Source organism: Gavia stellata, chromosome 10 (genome assembly GCF_030936135.1).
Source record: "Gavia stellata isolate bGavSte3 chromosome 10, bGavSte3.hap2, whole genome shotgun sequence".
NCBI classification, from domain to species: domain Eukaryota; kingdom Metazoa; phylum Chordata; class Aves; order Gaviiformes; family Gaviidae; genus Gavia; species Gavia stellata.
Window position 1 is genome coordinate 25355354 of NC_082603.1, and position 19488 is coordinate 25374841.

At 56.0% G+C, this 19488-nt stretch overlaps 2 protein-coding genes across 2 annotated transcripts; one reads left to right on the plus strand and one right to left on the minus strand.

The window, feature by feature from the left end:
• Nucleotides 1-2458: 2458 nt before the first annotated feature.
• LOC104252541 (E3 ubiquitin-protein ligase HECTD3) lies at nt 2459-12961 on the minus strand. Its single transcript, XM_059821690.1, has 21 exons — nt 12632-12961; nt 12381-12541; nt 11834-11926; nt 11424-11559; nt 10889-11004; nt 10492-10605; nt 9998-10080; nt 9454-9619; nt 8888-8969; nt 7777-7959; nt 7041-7093; nt 6659-6723; nt 6117-6220; nt 5665-5784; nt 5225-5314; nt 4538-4744; nt 4017-4146; nt 3498-3572; nt 3182-3263; nt 2988-3059; nt 2459-2718 (listed from the first exon to the last, which is right to left on the minus strand). Exons 1-21 carry the CDS (start codon nt 12959-12961, stop codon nt 2634-2636), a joined length of 2547 nt encoding a protein of 848 aa, XP_059677673.1. The 3' UTR covers nt 2459-2633.
• A 227-nt stretch (nt 12962-13188) lies between these two features.
• Nucleotides 13189-16823, plus strand: UROD (uroporphyrinogen decarboxylase). The gene is given in 11 exon segments (XM_059821930.1): nt 13189-13279; nt 13282-13312; nt 14278-14390; nt 14473-14552; nt 14752-14814; nt 14912-15109; nt 15364-15525; nt 15658-15795; nt 15941-16041; nt 16307-16373; nt 16557-16823. Coding segments are annotated over 11 exon segments (1194 nt in total). The 5' UTR covers nt 13189-13203; the 3' UTR covers nt 16722-16823.
• Nucleotides 16824-19488: the final 2665 nt, after the last annotated feature.

A 19488-nucleotide genomic window follows, 5' to 3' on the forward strand; every position in this document is an offset into this window, starting at 1 on the left:
AACATGGTAGGAGAGAGCTCTTACCCGCAACTTTAGAGATCAGAGGAGAAGGGACGTGACCCAGCACTGAAATAACACCTACTTTGGGCCCCCGAGATTGGCCAGAGCTCAGCCAGGCTGACCTTTTCCACAAGTCGCTGGGCTGACACAGCAGAAATTCAGTTTGCGATTGGCTTTAAAACACCACAGACAAGACAGAGGACCACGCAGAGGAGATCCAGGTGGGTTTCCAGCTCCCCCTTCCCAGCTCACCTTTGCACAGCAAACTCAACAGCATTATCTGTGGGTTATCTTAGTGTACTCGCTCAGCAGCCTCTGACCATGCACTAAATGATCTCAGCTGGGGGCCCTCTGTCAGCTGCAGTTGCTTTTACCAAGGCCAAGAGAGCCAGTAGTCACCTGTTGGAGATGTCTCACTCAGAGATGCCCATTCCCCTGCAGCTGGTCACCCCAAACAGACCCAGCTGGCTCTTAGCCTGCCCATTCCCACAGGTGACATCAGCTCACCCTCCACCAAAGACTAGGGCCATTTTATCCATCCCACCCTAAGCCACTCATCAACCAACTGTCCTCTGCCCAGCAATAAAGCACAACAGAGAAGTCAATTTTTCTTGCTACTTCTAGTTCTGCTCAGTAAATAATGTGACCTCCTGCTGAATCTCCCTTAGAGACAAGTAGGCAAGGTTGGAAAAAGCAGGATCGATTCCACCCAAATGTCAGTGGACAGAAAGGATCTAGGATGGCTCATTTCAAATCCCAGCTCAACGCTGAAGACTCCTTCACCAACACTCCTGATCAAGGCCAAACCAACAGATCAAAGTCCTTTCACCAGCTCGCTCATGCCCGTTTAAAACAGACACCCTAGGAAGTGATCCAGCCACTAGGCACGGAAAGGTATCACACTGGCTCTGCTCCTGTCCATGCTGGTTGTTGAAATCAGCCACAAAGCCACAGTGCTCAATTCTGAGAAAACTCTAAGATTTACAAAAAACCTCCTCCAGCAGACGGGACTTCACACCCACCCAGCTGAGCGTGGAAGGCTGCTGCAGGCAAGGGCTGCCAGAAATGGCTTCCCCGCTCACCCTATACTCCTTCCACTCAGCACGATGGGAGATGGCAGCACATGCCCTCTCCTGGTCCTACAACCCTTTTAGTACAAACCTCCTCAGCAGGTCTGGAAATACAGCAGTTTCAAAGGAAATTGGTGAAGGGAAGGACTTCATTTACAAGTGGAAGTGATTTCTGGATGACAGACTGTTTCAACAAAGGAGAAAAAGGCACGAAGCGTTAAGACAGGATAAATTCCTAGCCTACAGCATTAGCCCCACTCCAGTGAAGCCCCAGTGACTCAGTGGCCCTTAGCAGTGGTGGTCCAACAGACCACACAGGCTGAAGATTGAGCTGAGGGTATAAAAGCGGACCAACATCTGGTAGCTCACAGTGCTAGGCAATGACTAGCCCTGCCCAGGGCTGGGAAGATCAAGGAACGTATCCAATGGTCTAAGTTGTAAAGCTTTCATTGCCCGCTCCTTGCTCACACACTGTGTGTCCATCTGCTCAAGGAGCTCCAACCCTTGGTACCCACAGTCTCTCCACTCCCCTGGGGCAAAGGGACTCCCTGTCCACCTGAAACCTCCACCTACCTCTCCATGGCAGAGGGGAGCAGAGCCCAGCACTGCCATGCCTGCTACTGCTCTAACCCCTGCTGTCTGGGAGAAGAGCTTGGCCCTGCCTGCACATCTCCATGAGAACTAGAACAGATCAGTTGCAATACTGGCTTTTAGGGGAAAACCAAGGCTCAAGGAGCCTGGGAGAACAGCTGCTAGGCCACCTGCATGCCGGATGCAGAACTGAAGGTTATAGAGCAGGAGGGAAGCAGACAGTTCCCACCTCCTGTAGGGGAGCGGCTCCCCCAGCAGTTGCTGCCGTGCAAGGGGTGCAGGGAACCACGGGTGCTCACAGGAACTGGGATTTTGTGCGATGTAAAAACATGGGAGTCCTTTCCTGACAGCACCCACAGTCCTGCTCTGCAGGTCTGTCATGACACCTGGTGGCCAGAGGCACCCCTGCAGCACCCTCCACCAGCCTGCCCCATTTCTTCTTAAACCTAGATGAATGATCTCATTTCCATCACCTCAGGTGAGAGCAGGAACAAGGCAAGGGAATGTGGTCAGGACACTCAGGCTAGGACACACTAAGCATCTCTGAGCATCCCCGTGGACTCAGCAGCAGCTCACAGTTCTCTGTCCTGTGCTGCAACCTGCCATGCAGCTTTTTGGCCCTACCCCACTTCTGTTTGGAGCAGAGCGCAAACTGGGAGGAGCAAGAATTGTGGAGCTGCAACAGGGAGACATGGGGAAGAAACTCATTACAAAAGCCTAAGAGACTTTTCTGATGTATGAGGGCTGGGCCAGGGTTTCATTACTGCAATCACATTTACGCTCCAAGCTAGCTCCCACCCTGCTGAAGACCCAAACCTCCATGTCCACAGAGGTGCTGGTTACCACTGGTGGGAGCCAGGCTTCACACCTATATTTTTATTATATATACACATCCTGGGGGAGACAAGGGAGCTCTTCCCACTGCATGATTTTGTCGAATGGTTGTCCATGCTGTTCGGTCAGGCTGCAACATCACTCTTCCCACGGACTCATATCTGTGTCAATGGCCACGCAGTTATAGGCAGCATAGCGCAACTTCTCTTCACAGACCTTGGCTCTAGGGATGGCAGGAACGGGGGCGAGGGGGGGAAAAAAAGACAAGGAAAAGTTGCCATTGCTGCATTTGCCAGCCGAGAGCATAAGAAGCTTTCTGAGATGGAGGCTGTGCTTCACCAGCTGCTCACAGAGGGAATCACAGCAGCTACATGGTACAGACAGGTGGATGTTAAGTGTGGCAAAGCAATGGGGCCCTATGGGTCAGCACCAAAGTTAAGAAGAGAGCCCAGACACGCAGTTCCCTAGATGTAGGGAAGCACCAAAACTTACGTGGCATAGTTGGGCAAGAAGAGGGTGCTGGAGCAGGTGGATGACTCAGGCAAAGCATCTGTCGTCTCAGAGCTTGGGGAGAAGGTGACAAACTGGTCAGAACCAGCAGGCCAGAGAGGCAGAGGAGACCAGACCACACATCCCTTTGGTGTGGGATCTTGTCAGCCTTGCAGTCTACAGAAGAATGGACTCACCCCATCTTGTCTGGATAGATGTAGATCCGTGCTGGAAGGCGGCTTCTGCCAGTGACAAATCTGAGGAAGCGGCTGCGATCCTCTGTGAAGGAAAAGCAAAGACATCAGCAGACCCTAAAGGGATGCGAGATGAAGTACAGCCACTTCCAGGTATTCCCAGCACTAGCAAGCAGTTCCTTTAGCCCAGCTGCTTGCTCTCCTTGGCTCCCATCTGTTCCCCAGGCAGCAATGAGGGTGGTCTCACCCTCCCTTTTCCCAGCCAGCACGCAGGGGCTGTCATGGCACAAGATGTGCAGTGACAGAGCGAATCACTCACCATTGGTGAAATTGTTGAGCGCTTCCCAGAAGTACTGAACACGGGTGTCCAATGGCTCAAAGTCCTCAAACCGGGCTGGCAGAAAGGATACAGAAAAGGAGTTTAATAAAGATCCAAGCTCCTCCTAGATAAATTAGAGCAGGGCCTCCCCTGGTCACCCAGAGGTCCTCTGCCAGCGCAGGAAGAAACCTCTAGGTGCCTGCAGGATGTGAGCATGTAGACCCAAGGTGTGAGGGACACATTCAGTCAGGCCCCTCCCAGAAAGCACATCCAGATCCAAATCTCAGCTCCACAGATGCTCAGATACTGGCAGCCTAGGGATGCCCCAGCCTCTACTCTGAGGCCCAGCATGGAGACAAGGGACATGCCTGCCCCCATCGGCATCCAGCTAAAGGCAAGAAGTATACAGGCCCACATTCTCACTGTAATAAAGGCTAATATCAGCCTCCCACACCTCTCCTTATCCCAGCATGGAAAGATGACAGAGGGAAAGAGTTTTCAGCAGAGCCCTTGACTCACTAAGCTTCTTCAGGGCATCAACTGTGACTTCAGGGTCTCCACAGACTTTTTTTTCCAGCTCCTGCCAGGTGAGGAGGTCAAGAACAGCTTGAGGCACCACCTTCAGCAGCCCAGCCTGCATGGCCATGATCTGAAAAGGAGACAGGGCAGGTAAGCAGCATGTCTTGCCCATTTCCCTGGCTCGTGGTTGAGCCTAGGGACTCAACTGGATGCAAGCCATGAGACTGCTCAGCAAATGCTCAAGGAACCTGAAGAAGGGAACAGATTCCCACAGAGATGCATCCCAGTTCATTCAGAAAGCCTGTGTCAGAGCTGGGAATAAAATCCCATGTCTCCCATGCTGCTACAAGCCACTCTGCTTCTCAACAACTCCATGGGCTCCAGGACCTCACCAAAAAGGACTGCCTACTATTGCGCTAATGAGCACAGGGACACTAACCGCGATGCATTTTACCAGAAATAGACCAGAGGAGTATGTCTCTGGGAACTCAATGACCGCTGATGTTATAGGACAGTGTTACCTGTTCCTTGCTCTCCTCCAGTCGAGCCTTCTGCACCAGGCGGATGAACTCCTTGCGGTCCTCATAGCGCACCACGGTGCTGCTGCCATTGGGGATCAGCTCCACCATGCGCTGGTCACTCAGCACTGTTGTGTAGGTCAGCTCATTCCCAAATTTGAACTCAAAGGTGTCTTTGTCCATGACTTCCATCACCTCCAGGAGCTTCACCTGCCCAGGCCCCAGATGAGTGCTTGTTAGAGAGATGCCCAGTGGGCAGTGGTGTGCCCGAGTCCCAACCTCCTCCCTTCCCAGACATTCGTGTGGATGAGGTGCTTAGGGACATGGTTTAGTGGTGGACTTAGCGTTAGGTTAATGGTTGGACTTGATGATCTTTAAGGTCTTTTCCAACCTACATGATTCAATGATTCTGTAAGGACTGGAGTGACTGCGACAGCAGCACAGCATGGGATATGCTGCCCTAGAGCTGTTTAGGAGACCCTGGGGCATTGCATGCTTGAAGCAGTAGTCAGCATGGTGACATCTCTGTATTAGCTATAGGATGCATTAAATGCTGAGTGCCCTTTTTGTGCATGTTTCTTTGACACATCACAGGAGGAAGCAAGTACAACGTCAGAACAGGGACACAAATTACCACCTTGTTGAGTGCCACAAGGAATAGGATAGACATAGCCTCCCAGTCCCTCTCACCAGCACGGAGTCCACGGCAGGGAAGTCTTTGCTCCAGCTGACTTCCTCCCCTGTTAATTGTTTCCATACGAAGCCAGGAAGAGCCAGGACCTGAAGGAGAACAGGGATTTTGATGAGTCTGTGTGAAAGCAGACATCCCCAAAGACAGAGATAGGGCTCAACAGTGCAGACACAAAGGAGCTTCCCTGCTCCCCCTGTCCACATGCAGAGCTCATCATAACCTAGCAGAGACCAGACACCCTCTCCCAAGCAGTAGTAGTATCTCCCAAAACTCAGGCTGTGAGATCTCCTACCCCCTCAGCGCCAAATCCTGCCAAACTCCTTTTGTCCCAGCGTGTGATCACAGAGCCCTCGCATGCTCCTGTTGGACAGGCTGCAGAAGGAAGTTAACGACTCCCTTTGCGGCAAACCTCCACACGGGGATGGGGTTGAAAGCTTACCAGAAACTCCTTGCCCCTCAGAGCTGCTCCCATGATCTGCCCAATCCACTCGTACTTTGGGAAGTCTTTACAGGAGGGGTTGGGGACGTACATGTCCCTGGCTTCTCCAGTGCCGTTACCCTACAGCAGTGAGAGGCAAAACTCCACGTCATGATCTCAGCGCAGCATGAAGTGCCACAAACTCAGTTCCTGCAGTGCCTCTGGGCACTCCTCCCAACAGAAGTGGGCTAAACCCCCTATCGTCCTTGGCAATATTCCTGATGAGAGACAAGTATCCAGGCACTGTCAGCATATCCTAAAACGAGATGCCACAAAGCAATCTACCCAACCCTTCACAAGGAAAATCTTCGGACCAGTGGAAGTAGGTACATCCCTGGCATGCAGGGGGACAGGGACAGCACTGCATTGCCAGGCACAGAAAGATGTGCCTCAAATACCCCGACCCACAGCACCTGGTTGGATGTGCGCACAAAGAAGGGCAGAGGCACGGGGGTGTCTGCCGAGCTGGGACACAGCTCCTCTGACATGTCCGCCAGGCTGTCCCGAAAACCTCCACCTGCAACCCCAAAAGAAGAGCATGTTTAGTGATGTGAAATCCCCATGTGCTGACCCTCAGAGTTATGGAGCAAAGATGAGGAATTCTGGTCCGACCTGGCCTGGGGCTGAGCAGAAGGCTCCTATCAGAGCCTTATGGCACCAGAGGAAATAAGACAGGAGAAATAACATCCCTGCCTGGCCTGTGGAGGACAGCCAGAGGGAGCATTGGCACTGTCAAAGCTGCTGTTAGTGACAAATGGAGGCCTGGTCCTCATCCCAGCAAGCAGCACTCCTTATCTGGGACATGGCCGGGGGTGGCAGGACAAGGCAACCTGCCTTCCCTCTCTTCTCCATGGGCAGTAATGCGGGGAGCAAACGAGAGCCCCGACAGCAACAGAGTCACCCCATCAATGCCCAGCTCTGCTCCAAAGGAGCCCTTGCCTCACACAGCCCCTACCTTGGTCGATGATGCCCTCTGCGATGAATTTGCACTCCCACCACTGGTCATAACGCAACGGCCACCTGCAGAGAACCAGGTATCACCTGAGGTGCTGCTCGAAACCACAGAGATGCTGGGCAGGCAGCAGGCACAGCAGGGACACCAGGGTAGACCAGCCTGGGCTTAGGACAGGACAAGATCTCAATCTCCAGAGATAGCTGCATCCTCAGTAGAGAGGTGACACCTTGGGGAACAGGCCCTGAGCCCACGGCTGAGCTGGCTCCTGCCCTAGCAAATCCTCTCCAGAGCACAGGACACATGCAGACTTCCTAAACACCTGTGACAGAGGACATAACTCCCAGCACTGCATGACCCCCTTCCTCCCCCAGACACCGCTTACCTATAATCTAGAGGCTTTTCAAACTTGTCTGAGGGTTTCAGGCCTTCATAGACCTGCAACAAGCAGAAAAGATCAAGGCTTGTATCCCCTCTCCAGGGGAACCGGTGACAGGTGAAGGCAGGAAATTGGAAGAAATCTGGTTTTCCCCAAACCTTTAAATACTGACTGAAGCTGATCTCTAAATGGTCTAGGAGCCCTTCATTTTTGGAAAGGGAACATAAAATACAGTGCTAACCCCTATATGGAGCTTTCTGGCCTTGGAGGTACATCAAACACACATTAAACCTCACAGCATCTGGGCTGTTTGTGCACATATAGAGCAATAGATCTTTTGGAGGTGGGGGGAGAATGACAGTAGGAAGATCAGCATTGCTGTAAAACCACGATACAGGACTGTATGCAGCTGCATTATTGTTGTCACACAAGAATTCTTTGCTGCCCTTTTAGTGTAATGAGATTGTTATACTCTGCATTAGCAACATGCCACAGAGAGCACCCAGGATAGAGTAGAGACTTCAACTCAGAGATCCCAGCTCCCTCCTAGATGTTATTCCTGGATACAGGATCATCAGCACATGTAATTGTAGAGCCTATGAATCATGTGAAGAGGCCTTGAGGACGCCAGGTATCTCCAGCTCCAAGTTGTCCCTTCCACCCACCTCTATGTGGTTCATTTTAGTTTTGGGATGCCCCACCCTCCCCAGAGCAGTGGGGACCCTTCCAGGAAGGACAGTACCTGGGTGAAGACAGCGTTCTTGCAGCTGGGGTCCAGGGCAGGGTTGTCTCGGTGCTCCATAGCCAGACGTCGGTTAATATAGAGCCGCGGCATGAAATTGGGCTTGCTGGTCTCCGAGTCCTTCAGACACTGGGTAATGAGAGCTGTGCGCCTCTTGGACAGCAGCAAGAACTGCTTGATATGCTGCCAACAGGTATGTTCAAAATGTCAGAAATGCCCAGCGTCCAGAACATGTCACCTACTTCCTACTGAAGCCACTGCACCACCAAGTCTCTCCCCTTCCCAGGGCCACTGCCTTCCACACACAGACATGTTCGCCTTGACAATATTTGCTCCACCTATGCCTCTGAAAGATTTTGCTTTCTGGCTTAAGGGAGTTACCAAGCCTAGTCCTCTGTCCATCAGTTGTCATCTGATGCTCACACTCCCGTGTTGCTTGGACTCTCCTTCACCCTCACTCTCACCAGAACATTGGTCTTACTATCCCTCCTATTTGTAATCAAAGCAAGCTCCTCTAAACAAACAGGAATCCTCAAGTGCTTGGGGTCCTATGTTGAGCCAGCACAGGAATTACAGTGCTTTCTGACACCAGGCCTGGAAACACACAGAATGGGGCTACCCCAGCAATGTCCGGCACATGTATTCTGGGAGAGGATGTAAGAAAAACAGACAACTGGAGGAACAAACTCACTCAAAAGCTTATTAAAGCCAGAAAGAAGTTACTGGTAAAAGCCTTGCTGTTTGGACACAGCCAGCTCAAAGCTGCTGGCAGCAAGTGCAGGAACAGAGTGTCCTGGGCTGAGATCTCAGAGGGGATGTGTGTCCAGCTCACATGCCCAGTGCTGCTATGGTGCAAGTCCTTTTGAGGGTGAAGTGCTCTGATTTGATTCTACTTATTACACCATAACTACATGTTTCCACATCAGCATTTTAGCAGGAAACTAGCCTCTAAATAATAACACCTTTCACAGCTTTAATGAACTGAGCTCAGCCAGGTATTTCCCTTGAGCTGCTTTAAAGGCAACAAGCACTGACTGCCTCCCTTGCCACAGCCCAAACGCAATCACCCTGCCAGACTGAGACCCCACAAGACACAGAGAGAATCGCTCACCTTGAGTTTGCTGAATGTGCCAACAGTGTGGTCCCAGGCTGGCACCAAGTGGTGCAGGACACTGTCCAGGAGCTTGATAAACCTAAATCCCAAAGAAGAAGGTATTGCGACACAGGAGGGACAGGGATCTGCACAAGCCTATTCCACAGCAGCCACTCCTGGACATAAGCAGAAAAGTAACAACTGATCCAAACACAACCCAGCATGGTCTTTCACATGACAGAGCCTGTGGTACTAAACTCCCACTCCCTGGGCACTGCAGGGACCTTGCACCCCTTGCAAGGGACTCTGCATGCAGCTGCCCCACACACCGCACATATGTACTGAGCTTGCAACACACAAGGCAGTGCAAACTTGAGCTGCAAAATTCCTCTGAAAGTCTAAGGGAGCTACCCCAGAGAGCCCACTTTGTTCCCAAATGACTCTGCTATTTTCTCCAGGGTCGAGGATGCCTGTCCCAAGGGGAGTCACGCAGCTTTACAGCTTCCAGTCATACTCGTGCTGGAGATGGCACCAATTCCTGCCGGCAACACCACTCCACTTGTCTACCGCCCTCCATACAGTACCTTTGAATGAGCACGGCCCGTCGGTACAGCAGGTCAGGGTCTGTCCCTTCTAGGCGAGGGTAGCGCACTAAATTGGGCAGCTGGAACATGTCAGCACTGAGCCCCAAGTCCCTCTGTCGGGAGGATTTGATTTTGATGCCTCGGAGGCGAACATCAATCCCATCATCTGCCAAGGAGGACCATGGATGATACACTAAGACCATGAGAAAGCCAACCTTCCAGTGTGGGAGGTCTATAAGTAAAAGCACAAGGAATGCGACCAGCAACACCAGCTCTGGGGCTGGGCACTGACAGCCTGCAATACCTCTGTGAAGAAGAAGTGAGGCATTTACAGAAGAAAAAAAAAAATAATTGAAGGCAGAAAAAGATAGGATGGAAGCTGAGAGCTTGCAAACCTCCAGGTCCCTCTGGAGTTTCCCATGGTTCTTCTATATGTCGTCTGAAACAGCCCACAGGGCCAAGAAGTACAAGCCACAGGAACAAACTCTTAATGTACATTATCTTACAGGTGCGTTATGGATGGGGCCATAACACCCAGCCATACCTCTGCACTCCACAATCCGGATCTCGATGACAGGCAAGTGTGTTGTCATGTCTTCAAGGACGCACACATCCCCAATGTAGCTCCTACAAACACAGCACAGATGAGGGCTGCACAGCTGTTCCCTCGCCCATCCTGCCAAAATCCATTCAGCCACTGGTAAGGGAAGAGGGTTTGCGAAACGGGAGACTGTGGCAGGAGCCCAGACCCACTTGCCTACAACATGGCCTATGATGAATGCCTGAACCTGCTGGTGCCTCAGGTCCAGGCAACACAATCGCGATGGGTCCCACAATCAGATCATGAGAACCCTGACGACTGTGCCATCTGCTATTGTAGGCAGAGTGAACCCGCAGCTCAGAGACGGAAAATGCCTGTCCCAAGGCCCTAGGCCTCTTAAGCCAGGCTAGTGCTGGCATGACTGCTTAGGGTTGGGGTGTCCAGCACCTCTAGCCCCTGCAAGGGCCACGCTACCCTCTACACCTTCGTCCACTCACTCATCAATGCCAACGTCGTTCAGTTTCTTCAGATTGTCCCCCTCCCCACCATACACGGCGACCCGCTTGGGCATGAAGTTCTCATCGGTGGTATCCACTGTCAGCAGGAGCTTCCTGTAAAGGGAAGCATGAAATGAGGAGAAGGTAACTGCATCTGAACACCCATTGCTGCTCCCCCTCATTGCCTGGTCACACTTGTTACCAAGCACACGCAGTTGGTGCTGGGATCCCTCGGTACCTGTGGCAATGCTAAGACACCTTCAAGCCCAAAGCCAGAGCAAGGGCTGAGAGGCAGGGAGCGCAGGGCAAATTTGGGCCATGACGGACTCATGCAGAGAGCAGGGGCTGCATGGCTCGCCCCAGCCGCGAGCCAGCACGCAGGGGAGAGGTGCCTCACTTGACAATGGTGCCTTTCTTCATGTTGAGCCGCACCCAGTGCTGGCCCTGGGACCCATCACTCTCCCAGTACGTGTCGGCGTGGCTGTCAGTCAAGCATGACACATTGAAGTCCTCCTAGAATTGGGCAGTGAATGAAAGGAAGATCAGATGGGGGTAGGATTAACTTCCCCTTAGTGGTTACTCTCATCATGAATCTTAGAGCCAGAGGGCGTCAAACTGGCCTGTGGGTAGACACAGGGAGTACAGAGCGCACAGGACGCTGGGGCTGACCCTTCAAGGTGCTCTAGGGTCATGTACACAGCACAGAATATCAAACCCTCCCTAAAATGAGCTTAGCAGCTAATATTAGCATTTGCTTCTCAAACCACAGCCCCTCCAGGGGCCACATTACACAATATGCTGCATGATGCTCCCCAGGCTTCTCCCCCACATCCTCAAATACAGCCCAGCCTAGAGCAGCACACCAAGCACCATCCACGCTCCCTAGCCCCACGGCACAGTGTGGCTGATGCAGCCTTGTCCCTTTAACCCACCGTGTAGGATGAGACATCGATGCTGTCCACATACTGCTTGACGCTGCCCAAATTCTCATCCTCCTTCCCAATGTTATCATACAGGAAATGCACTAGATCTTCATCACATTCGTAAGTCCATGTTGGGGGCACAAACCTACCAGGGAAAAGGGATTAATGGGTCTGGAGAGCCAGGGGCAGCCAGGCTAGTGGGTCAGGGAAGGCAGGTTCATGTCCTGCTTGCCTTGGTCTTGCCCCGTTTTCTGCTTCGTACAAGCTTATCTAGGACAAGACTGTGCCAAGCAAGGCTGTTCCCCGCTGCTTGTCTTCCCCCCTCTCCCTCCTGGTCTGCAGGAGATGGCAGCCTGAGCAACCAAGGAGAGACAGTGGCTTGCACCCAGCCACAGCGGAAGCTGGGAAACAGCTCATACCGGAGCTTCTCTACTGCGGCCTCATCCTGCTCCATGGGCTTGGGCTTCGCTCCGAGGCGCAGGGAGTATGTCAGATCCACCACCTGCTCCCATCTGAAACAACCCAGAGAAGTGGGGAGTGAGAAAATCCCAGCGGAAAGAAGGAGCTGGTGGTCGAGGAGTAGCTGGAAGGGGAAGATCTGGGTTTAAAGCCCCACGACACTCCATCCTCCACCACCTCCAGCCTCATCCGCCGCCCTTTCCTTTCCAACCATCTCGACTTCTTCCAGCCCACGCCCTGCCAGGCAGGTGACAAGCACAGCGACTGAGCCAAACCCAGTTAACTCCACATCTGGCATCCCTATTGCCTCTCATCCATGGAAGAAGTGGCCAAGCGGGCTGGGGCTCCTCAGCCCAGGGCAGGAAGGGCTGAGGGGCAGCACACCGAAACCCCACGCAGTTGGGCCTGGGTGAGTGGGGGGCGAGAGCCCCCCTGCTCTCTGCCGTGCAAGGGGGACCAGGGAACCCAGGGACGGCGACCTAGAGGGAGAGAGCGGCGGCCCCGCACCTGATGACGGGTTTGTAGTCCACCCCGAAGAGCTGCTGCTGCCGCTGGATCCGCTCCGTGGACTCCACCGGCACCAGCCGGTCCCCGCCGTCGGCGTGCTTGCACACCAGCACCCAGCCCTCCTCCAGCTCGCAGCCGCTCCGGTACTCCTCCAGCTGCTCCTGCGGGGCACAGGCGGCTCCCGTCAGGGACGGACAGGCCCCTCCGCGGGCAGCGCAGGCCGCGGCGGCCTCCCAGCCCCGCGCCGTTACCTTGCTGAGCTTGACCCAGAGCCCGGCGCCGTTGCAGTACTCCTCGCCGGTGGCGCGGAGGCAGCCGCCCTTCCGCACCTCGATGGTGGCCCGCGCCGCCCGCTTGCCGCCCCGCGCCGGCCCCGGGCTGTCCCAGACGCTGAGCAGGCTGCGGGCGGCGGCGGCGGCGGCGGCGGCGGCGGGGTCCTTGCAGATCTTGTACTGCACCTCCCGCGGCACGTAGCAGAGCGCGGCGGGCAGCGCCCGGGCGCGGCGGAAGCACTCGCTGCACTGCAGCAGGAACCGCAGCCGGCCCAGCACCTGGTGCGGCGCCTCCCCGCCCGCACGCATCGCGTACCGGGTACCGTGCGCGGCGGACAGCGGCCGAGCCCGCACCGGCGGGGTCGCTACTCGCGGGCTTACGGCAAACCCCGCCCGCCGACAAGGCAAGATGGCGGCGCCCGATGGGGCGGAGTAGGGCAAGATGGCGGCGCCCGTGCTGCGTACGGAGGAACGAGGAGCAGGACAAGATGGCGGCGTACGGAGGGGGCGGGGCAAGATGGCCGCTCACGGAGAGGCGGGACTACGGCAAGATGGCGGCGCCGGTGGGGCGGGACGGGGGCGGGGCGGGGCGGGCCGTGTCGGGAGGCAACGGAGGGGCTGGGAAGCGGCCAGGAGGATGGAGGGCGGTGAGCGGCTCCTGTGAGTAACCGGGACTGGGGAGGGCGGCGGGGTCGCAGGCCTGCGCCCTCTCCACCCCTCCGCCCTCCCCGGCCTCCGGCGGGGCGGGGGGCTCGCACTTGGGCCTGCACGGGGGACACCGGTGTGGCCCTGGGAACGGCGCTCTGGCACTGGGGTCCTGTACTGGGGACACTGGTGTGGCCCTGGGGATGGTGCTTTGGCGCTGGGGTCCTGTACTGGGGACACTGGTGTGGCCCTGGTGTGGCCCTGAGGATACGGTGCAGTCACCAGGGTCCTGCACTGGGGTCACTGGTGAGGCGCTGGGGGAGCTGATCCCACACTGGTGAGACACTGGGAATACTGATCCTGCGCTTGGATGGATCAGCAGGGTCACTGGTGTGGCAGTGAAGTCACTGGTCCCACACTGGAGGTTTTGTGGACTTTGTCCCCGTAGCCCCCACCTGTCACAGCAGGATGGTGCTGGCCGTCCCCCGCGCTTGTCTGGGGTCCCTGTCCCTGGGGCAGGCTGGGCTCCAGCAGCCCCCGGGCCGTGACACCACAGGGGGGAGGTTGGGGATGTGTGGTTGCCACCTCGGCAGGTGCCTGGGCCTCTGGGGGCTGCGCAGCACAGATAGGGGCCGGGGACACTGGTGGCAGGGCTGCCTGCCCCCGCGCCCCGCTGGCCCCAAACCTCTCCAGGCGGGAGCAACTGCTGGCCCTGATAACTTAATCTCGCAGGGCCCTGGGCCAGGCATCGCCTCTCCCCGGGGAGGGCCCCTGATCCCGAGCAGGAAGAGGCCCTGGACCATGATGGGGAGCATTTGTCGTGTTTATCACAGCTGGGCGCAAGCCCTTTCCTGCAGTCACTGGCCAGGGGGTGGGGACAAACTACTGGCCCTGGCACCCCCTGCCTTGAGCCACGGGGATCTGGCAGGGCATCTGGACCCCTCGTGGGTGACAACCTATATCTGCTCCTTCATCTGCAGCCCCAAGAGCTTCCCCAAGCTGAAGAATGACATGTTCCTGCGAGCGGCACGTGGGGAGGAGACGGAGCACACCCCGGTGTGGTGCATGCGGCAGGCGGGGCGCTACCTGCCCGGTGAGCAGGGGGAGGAATGCATGGGGGGACAGCAAGGGGGGTCCAGCATGCACCCCATAACTCTCGTGCTGGTCCCTTGCAGAGTTTCGGGAGACCCGGGCGGCACAGGATTTCTTTGCCACTTGCCGGAGCCCCAAATTGTGCTGTGAGCTGACACTGCAGGTGAGCAATCCCCAGGGTGTCTGTGTGCCCTCTCTCCCTGCCCAGATGGGGACCGGGAGAAACCTTGGGCCTGACCACCCCAGGTGGCCCCATTAAGCTGTGCAGCCCTTGGGGACCCCAGTGCCCCATGTGTTTGTCCACGTCCTCCATGGGGAGGGGGTCCCAGCCCCTCACTGATGCTGCCTCTTCCTCTCCGCAGCCACTCAGACGATTCCCCCTGGATGCTGCCATCATCTTCTCTGACATCCTGGTGGTGCCCCAGGTGAGAGCCATGGCTGGTGGTGGGGAGCAGTGGCTGGGAATGGGGCTGGGTTCGGGGCCACCCCATTGCTGCTTCTTCCACTCTCCCCTGTCCCCAGGCGCTGGGCATGGAGGTTGTCATGGTCCCCGGCAAAGGACCCACATTCACAGAGCCCCTGAAGGAGGTGGAGGATCTGCTGAAACTGCGACAGAAGGTGGACGTGACTGCAGAGCTGGGTTATGTCTTCCAGGCCATCACGCTGACACGACACAGCCTGGAGGGCAGGGTGCCCCTCATTGGCTTCTCTGGGGCACCTGTAAGTGATGTGGCTCCTCCATGTGGGCTTCCCAGCTGGACTTTTCTGCTCTTTCTTCTGGGGTGACACCGGCCATGACACCCCCAGAGCTGTGGGTGCCATAGGGGTGCATATGTGGGGGACATGCAGTGCTGGAGCACCTGTGCCCCAGGCTCTGGGGTGCTCACAGGTCCTACCTTCAGCACTGTGACCGGCCCCTCGTGTCTTCTTCCATCTCCATCACCCTCCTCACTCCACTCCTCTCCTTCCCGCAGTGGACGCTCATGTCCTACATGATTGAAGGTGGCGGCTCCACTACAATGGCCAAAGCCAAGAGCTGGCTCTACCGTCACCCCGAGGCAAGCCACCGACTGCTGCGGCTGCTGGCCGATGTCATCACTGACTACCTGGTGGGGCAGGTGGCTGCTGGAGCGCAGGTGTGTCCTGGGGCATGGGGACAGGGCCAGGCAGGAAAGCAGGGACTGGGGACAGGGAGCAGAGAGGGTCCAGCTTCTGGGAGGAGGAGGAGGGACTGAGGTGTGGCTCTCCCAGCCCCATGTTCTTGGCAGGCGCTCCAGCTGTTTGAGTCCCATGCGGGGCACCTGGGGCCGGAGCAGTTTCAGGACTTTGCCCTGCCTTACATCCAAGACATCGCCCAGGCTGTCAAGAGCAAGCTGAAGGAGGAGGCGCTGCCCCTGGTGCCCATGGTGAGTGAGAGCTGCCTGGGTTGACCCTGGCATCTGGGGGCTGCTGGAGAGGGGTGCATCTCCTGGTACCTGTCTCCCTCAGCTATAGCCTGTGGAGAGGGGCCTGACCCATGGCGGAGTTACTGCCCCTCTCCTCCCTCCCTAGATCATCTTTGCGAAGGACGCTCACTATGCGCTGCGTGACCTGGCCCATGCTGGTTACGAGGTGGTTGGTCTCGACTGGACCATCCGGCCCCAGGAAGCTCGGTAAGAGTCTGGCAGAGCACTTAAGTGCCTGGGCAGCACCCCAGGCTGGCTACCCTGACCTCTTCCTCTACCCTGAGCCATCCCAGGCCTGGAGATTTCTGCTCCAGAAGTGGGGATAGTTGGGCCCCCATGCTACATGGAACTCACAGCAACCAGGGGCTGCCCTGAGGGGTCCTGTGTGCCCTGCAGTGGGGGCTGCAGGCAGCCGGCTGCCCCCAGCCTCTGCACCACACACAACAACTCACCTGCTTCCTCCCTGCTGCAGTGCACAGATGGGGAAGGATGTCACCCTGCAAGGGAACCTGGATCCCTGTGCTCTCTACGCACCCAAGGTGAGCCATTGCCAGCAATGGGGGCTAGTTCAAGCCTGTGTTAAAGGCCTTCTGCCTCAGTTTTTTCCCACCTGCAGTGGTGGCTTGTGTCCCAGAAGTCCTCCCAGGCAGGCTGGGGACTGGTGGGCATGGAGTACCCTGGGCTGGATAGGGCTGACACATGGTTTCCTACCATGCCTACAGGAGAAGATTGGTGAGCTGGTGAAGAAGATGCTGGAAGGTTTTGGGACCCAACGCTACATCGCCAACCTGGGCCATGGCCTCTACCCTGACATGAGCCCTGAGCATGTGGGTGCCTTCGTGGAGGCTGTGCACGCTCATTCCCGCCACATCAACAAGCACAGCTGAGCCTGGGGGCTTGGGGACAGGACTCCGGTTTGGGCACAGTCACCCCAAGTAGTGTGTTGTCACAGGGCTCGCTCCAGACTGGGCTGCAGCATTAAACCAGCACCTTCTCCGCAGCAGCCGTGTGGCTCTGGCTGGGGGGACAGGGAACTGGACAGCCCTGGAGAAGATGGGCAGTGATGGCAGCCTGGCAGTGGGGCATGTGAGGTTGGGGGAGCCCCTGAGCCCTGTCCTGCAGGTCAGAATGGGGAAAGAGGGATGCCAGCAAAGTGGGGGGATGCCTCTCCCTGCCAGGCTGCAGTGTTGTGCCAAGGGCTTGCGAGAGAGGGTGTAAGCCCAGAGCACCATAAGCATCTCCTGGCACTACAGATGTGCTCAGCCCTGCTTGGGGAGATGGGCTGCCTGATGCGCTCAGCCCTGCATGGGGAGATGGGCGGCCTGATCCTGGCAGGGTCACAGCCTGGGAGCTGGGGGCTCACAGCCCACTGCTGCCATAGGCTCAGTGTGAGCTGAGCTGTGCCACAGCCCTGCTCAGGTGGGAACAGGCAACATGACATTGACTCAGGGCATCCCCGAGTAGGTGGGAGTCCCAGAAGGACTCACCTGGGGGACAGCCAGCCACCTGGCAGGAGCTCTCCAGACACTAGCACCACCAGCACCCTGCCATGCTGGCTGGCATGGCGGCAGGGACACCATGGCCCTAGCACCACCATCACCCTCCCCCAGTTCCTAGAGCCTCTTTGGGACCATCCCACTGGTCCTAGAGATCTCTTCCCCATTGCACACCTCCCCAAATCCTCTGATCCTCGGGGGCAAGTCTGCCTGGGGCTCAGCAAACCCTGCAGAAAGCAGCCCAGGGTGTCAGCAGCACCCAGGAGCCCTGGGTCCTGACTCCGTGCCACCCCATCCCACACTGCAGTGCACTCACTGTGGTCCAGGCTGGCTGTAAGATGGATCAAGACATGGGCACCAACACTGCTCCAGCCTGCATGGACAGGGCAGTGCCCCAGGGTGGGCAGGGTCCTGCTGATGCTGAGCGGGGCAGGGAATTGCACCGTGAAGCAGCTAGGGTGCCTTGCCACTGCTCCATCCCCCTCCTTGGGGCGCAGAACCTGGGTACCATAGAGTGCTGCGACGCCGCCTCCTCCCTGGGGTTCTGCCCTGCTTGCATCACCCACAACACCAGGTTGCCCGGCAAGCGTGGTGACCCCTCCGACTTCAGAGAAAGGCAGTGGAGATACAGGTGGTAACGTTCATCCCTTTTATTATTAAACATCAGATGAAGAGGTCACACACGCACATACACGCACGCACGCAAAAAAAAAAAGGGGGGGGAAAAAGAGAAACAGACTGGTTGAAGACCGCTATTTTGGTGGTGACAGAGACCGAGTACAATTGGTTTCCTGGCCAGAGCATGGCCACAAGTCACTTGCCAAAAAATTAAAAGTTAAACCAGACAGCAGATAACTAGCCCACGTTCTCTAACTACAAGTCACCGTCCAGACTGGCCCTGGCCCCCCCGAGCCCTCCCGACCCGCTGGCAAAGAAATAACCAAAACTGAAGAGCCGCTGGCCCAGGGCTGGAGAGTCTGCCCCCAGTGCAGGGTGAAGCCAGGAAGGGCTGAGTGTTGGTCACACCACGGAGCTGGGAAGCAGAACAGTGCGGGGAAGTGGTGCGGCTGCGCCTGCCCCGCTCTCCCTCCCCAGGAGCCGGGCAGCCCTGGTGCCCGCCTACCCGCCCGCCCAGGCACCTCGCACCCCTGCGCCTGCCGGGAGACGGCTGTGTACGAGGCGACGGGCTCGTGTCCTCCATCGCCAGCATCCACGTGTGTCTGAGCGAGCATTGCCCCGAGTCCCTTCCTTTGCTGTCCTCAAGCGCTGGGCTGCCGCTCCTCCTTCTGTCCGTCCGTCCATCTGTCCGTCCCAGGGCTGCGAGTTGAGCGGACGTTCGCCTCCCCCCACACCCTTCTCGCTGCTGACGATGCCGTGGGAACCTGAGAAATGTTCGCGTGCCTCCTCCTCTTTTTGTCTGTGGTTTTGTGTGTTTTTTTTAAATAACAGTTATAATAATAATAATAATAATAGCAATAATAAAAATAATCGCCCCAGCCCATGACAATTTCAAGTATCCCCCAAATAAAAGACAGAATTATAAATAATTATAACTTTACAATTTAATAATTGACACATATACTATAGTATTTACAGTATCATAAATGCTTTTTTTTTTTTTGTGTTACTTTTAGTAAGCAATCCCTGAGAACAGTTACTTTAACTTGTTTTTATTGAAGTATCTTCACAAATAGAGGAGTTTGCATGTCTCGGGCGGGTGGGAGAAGCGCTCTGCAAAGCCATCGCTTTTGGTGACGCATGAGGTTCTAGTGTTGTGGGTTTCTTTGCTTGCTCTTCCTTTTTTTTTTTCTTTTTTTTTTTTTTTTTTTTAATTCCCCACGTAATTTTAAAGATTTTTGCACTTTGCAACCTTCGGATCCCTCCAGCAGCCGCTTCCTTCAGGAAAGAGGTATTAGATTTCCAGGTTAGCTTTTGGTATTGGCAAGGGAGGGCAGGGGGGCTGAGCGAACCATCCTTTTTCCCCGTGGTTGCCTTTTGGTTTGTGCCCAAGGAATCTCTGGATCCTCTCAGCATGTGAAATGGTTAAATCCCAGAAAGAAAGAAAGAAAAAAAAAAAAAGAAAGAAAACAAAAAAAGGAAACAGAAGACCAGAACAGAGCAGCCTCTGCCGATGGGGGGAAGGTGATCTCCGCTTGCT

Bases quoted from the DNA above. Each gene is read 5' to 3' on its own strand.
- LOC104252541 (XM_059821690.1), bottom strand. From the start codon at position 12,961: ATGCGTGCGGGCGGGGAGGCGCCGCACCAGGTGCTGGGCCGGCTGCGG. The intron at 11,560-11,833 runs GTATGAGCTGTT...TTTCCCTGGTAG, and splicing joins GCCGCAGTAGAGAAGCTCCG to GTTTGTGCCCCCAACATGGA. The intron at 4,745-5,224 runs GTGAGAGGGACT...GGGCCTGGGCAG, and splicing joins CTGCCGTGGACTCCGTGCTG to GTGAAGCTCCTGGAGGTGAT.